Source organism: Penaeus vannamei, chromosome 23 (assembly GCF_042767895.1).
Source record: "Penaeus vannamei isolate JL-2024 chromosome 23, ASM4276789v1, whole genome shotgun sequence".
NCBI lineage: Eukaryota > Metazoa > Arthropoda > Malacostraca > Decapoda > Penaeidae > Penaeus > Penaeus vannamei.
The window spans coordinates 27557915-27560414 of NC_091571.1; the positions used below are offsets into that span (position 1 = coordinate 27557915).

Below are 2500 nucleotides of genomic sequence, written 5' to 3' on the forward strand. Positions count from 1 at the left end.
GTGTGGGTGTGTACATGTGTGTGGGTGTGTAAATGTGTGTGGGTGTGTACATGTGTGTGGGTGTGTATGTGTGTGGGTGTGTACATGTGTGTGGGTGTGTACATGTACATAAGGGTGTGTATATGTACATGTACATAAGGGTGTGTATATGTACATGTACATAAGGGTGTGTATATGTACATGTACATAAGGGTGTATATGTACATGTACATAAGGGTGTGTATATGTACATGTACATAAGGGTGTGTATATGTACATGTACATAAGGGTGTGTATATGTACATGTACATAAGGGTGTGTATATGTACATGTACATAAGGGTGTGTATATGTGCATGTACATGTGGGTGTGTATATGTACATGTGGGTGTGTATATGTAAATGTGGGTGTGTATATGTACATGTGGGTGTGTATATGAACATGTAAATGTGGGTGTGTATATGTACATGTGCATGTGGGTGTGTATATGTACATGTATATGTGGGTGTGTAGTACATGTATATGTGGGTGTGTATATGTACATGTATATGTGGGTGTGTATATGTACATGTATATGTGGGTGTGTATATGTACATGTATATGTGGGTGTGTATATGTACATGTATATGTGGGTGTGTATATGTACATGTATATGTGGGTGTGTATATGTACATGTATATGTGGGTGTGTATATGTACATGTATATGTGGGTGTGTATATGTACATGTATATGTGGGTGTGTATATGTACATGTATATGTGGGTGTGTATATGTACATGTATATGTGGGTGTGTATATGTACATGTATGTGTGTATATGTACACGTGTGTGTGTGTATGTACATGTGTATGTATGTACATGTGTGTGTACATGTGTGTGCACATGTGTGTGTACATGTGTGTGTACATGTGTGTGTACATGTGTGTGTACATGTGTGTGTGTACATGTGTGTATATGTGTGTAAATGTGTGTGTGTACATGTGTGTGTGTACATGTGTGTTCATGTGTGTGTACATGTGTGTACATTGTGTGTGTGTACATTATGTGTGTGTACATGTGTGTGTACATTGTGTGTGTGTACATGTGTGTGTACATGTGTGTGTACATTGTGTGTGTGTACATATATGTGTGTACATGTGTGTACATATGTGTGTAAATGTGTGTGTACATGTGTGTGTACATTGTGTATGTATATGTGTGTGTGTATATTGTGTATGTATATGTGTATGTGTGTATATTGTGTGTACATGTGTGTGTGTGTACATTATGTGTGTGTACATTATGTGTGTGTACATTATGTGTGTGTACAGTGTGTGTGTGTACATGTGTGTGTACATGTGTATGTGTGTACATGTGTATGTGTGTACATGTGTATGTGTGTACATGTGTATGTGTGTACATGTGTGTATGTACATATATATGTGTGAGTACATGTGTGTACATATATGTGAGTGTAAATGTGTGTGTACATGTGTGTGTACATGTGTGTGTACATGGTGTGTGTATATGTGTGTATATTATGTGTATATATTGTGTGTGCACATATGTGTGTACATGTGTGTGTACATGTGTGAGTACATGTGTGAGTACATGTGTGTGTGTGTGTGTGTGTGTGTGTGTGTGTGTGTGTGTGTGTGTGTGTGTGTGTGTGTGTGTGTGTGTGTGTGTGTGTGTGTGTGTGTGTGTGTGAGTGTGAGTGTGAGTGTGTGTGAGTGTGTGTGTGTGTGTGTGTGTGAGTGTGAGTGTGAGTGTGAGTGTGAGTGTGAGTGTGTGTGTGTGTGTGTGTGTGTGTGTGTGTGTGTGTGTGTGTGTGTGTGTGTGTGTGCAAGCGCGCACCTTGTGCATGTGGGTGTGGATTTCTTTGTTTTTAAAATACAATATAAACATACAGTTTATTCAACTATAAACATAATGTAAACAACGCAGCAACAAATGAATACCTAAAGGCAAGTATATTATCTCACCTCAGGGAAAGACTGAGCTGGTTGTTCCAATTTTGCTGCCACATCTGCTAATGTTTCATCTAACCAAGTTGCCACCTTGCCAGACTCTGTAGCTACACTGCATCTCACACCTGCTGCACTGATTGCCACCACTCTCTCCCCTGCAAGACCTAGAGAGACTGCCTTTGGATGGTGCACATTTGGGAGCTGATGGAGAGAGGGAAAATTTGTTAATATGTAAATCCAATTCAAAATTTGGCAAGTTACCTCAAACCATGGCTGTACAATTAACCAATCACCTTACAATATATCAATATCACTGATGAAAATAGCTGATAAAATTAAGTTCTATATATATATCAATTTGAATCATTCACAAAACACCCACTCATATTTCACCGTATCTATTAACAAACATGTTACTTGGTCTTGAAAGAGTTTGTTGAAAAAGCAGACCAGAATACAAACCCACTGTAGCAAGGATTTTCCCAAGGGTACTTACTTCTGGATGCACGTATGGATCCTTGTCCGCCCAACGCCACTGGTAGACCTGGCCAGATGTCGACACAGCCACAAGC

At 39.3% G+C, this 2500-nt stretch overlaps 1 protein-coding gene across 16 annotated transcripts in view; it reads right to left on the reverse strand.

Moving 5' to 3' along the window:
* The window catches only part of hyd (E3 ubiquitin-protein ligase hyd), a 44505-nt gene that overhangs the window by 34250 nt on the left and 7755 nt on the right, over window positions 1-2500 (reverse strand). For all 16 annotated transcript variants that reach the window (XM_070137835.1, XM_070137833.1, XM_070137828.1 and 13 more), the window contains exons 6-7: window positions 2425-2500; window positions 1944-2129 (exon numbers count right to left, since the gene is read on the reverse strand). The exon at window positions 2425-2500 is cut by the window's right edge and continues 130 nt beyond it. In XM_070137835.1, coding sequence (XP_069993936.1) covers window positions 1944-2129; window positions 2425-2500 — 262 coding nt within the window. The remainder of the gene's footprint in view (window positions 1-1943; window positions 2130-2424) is intronic.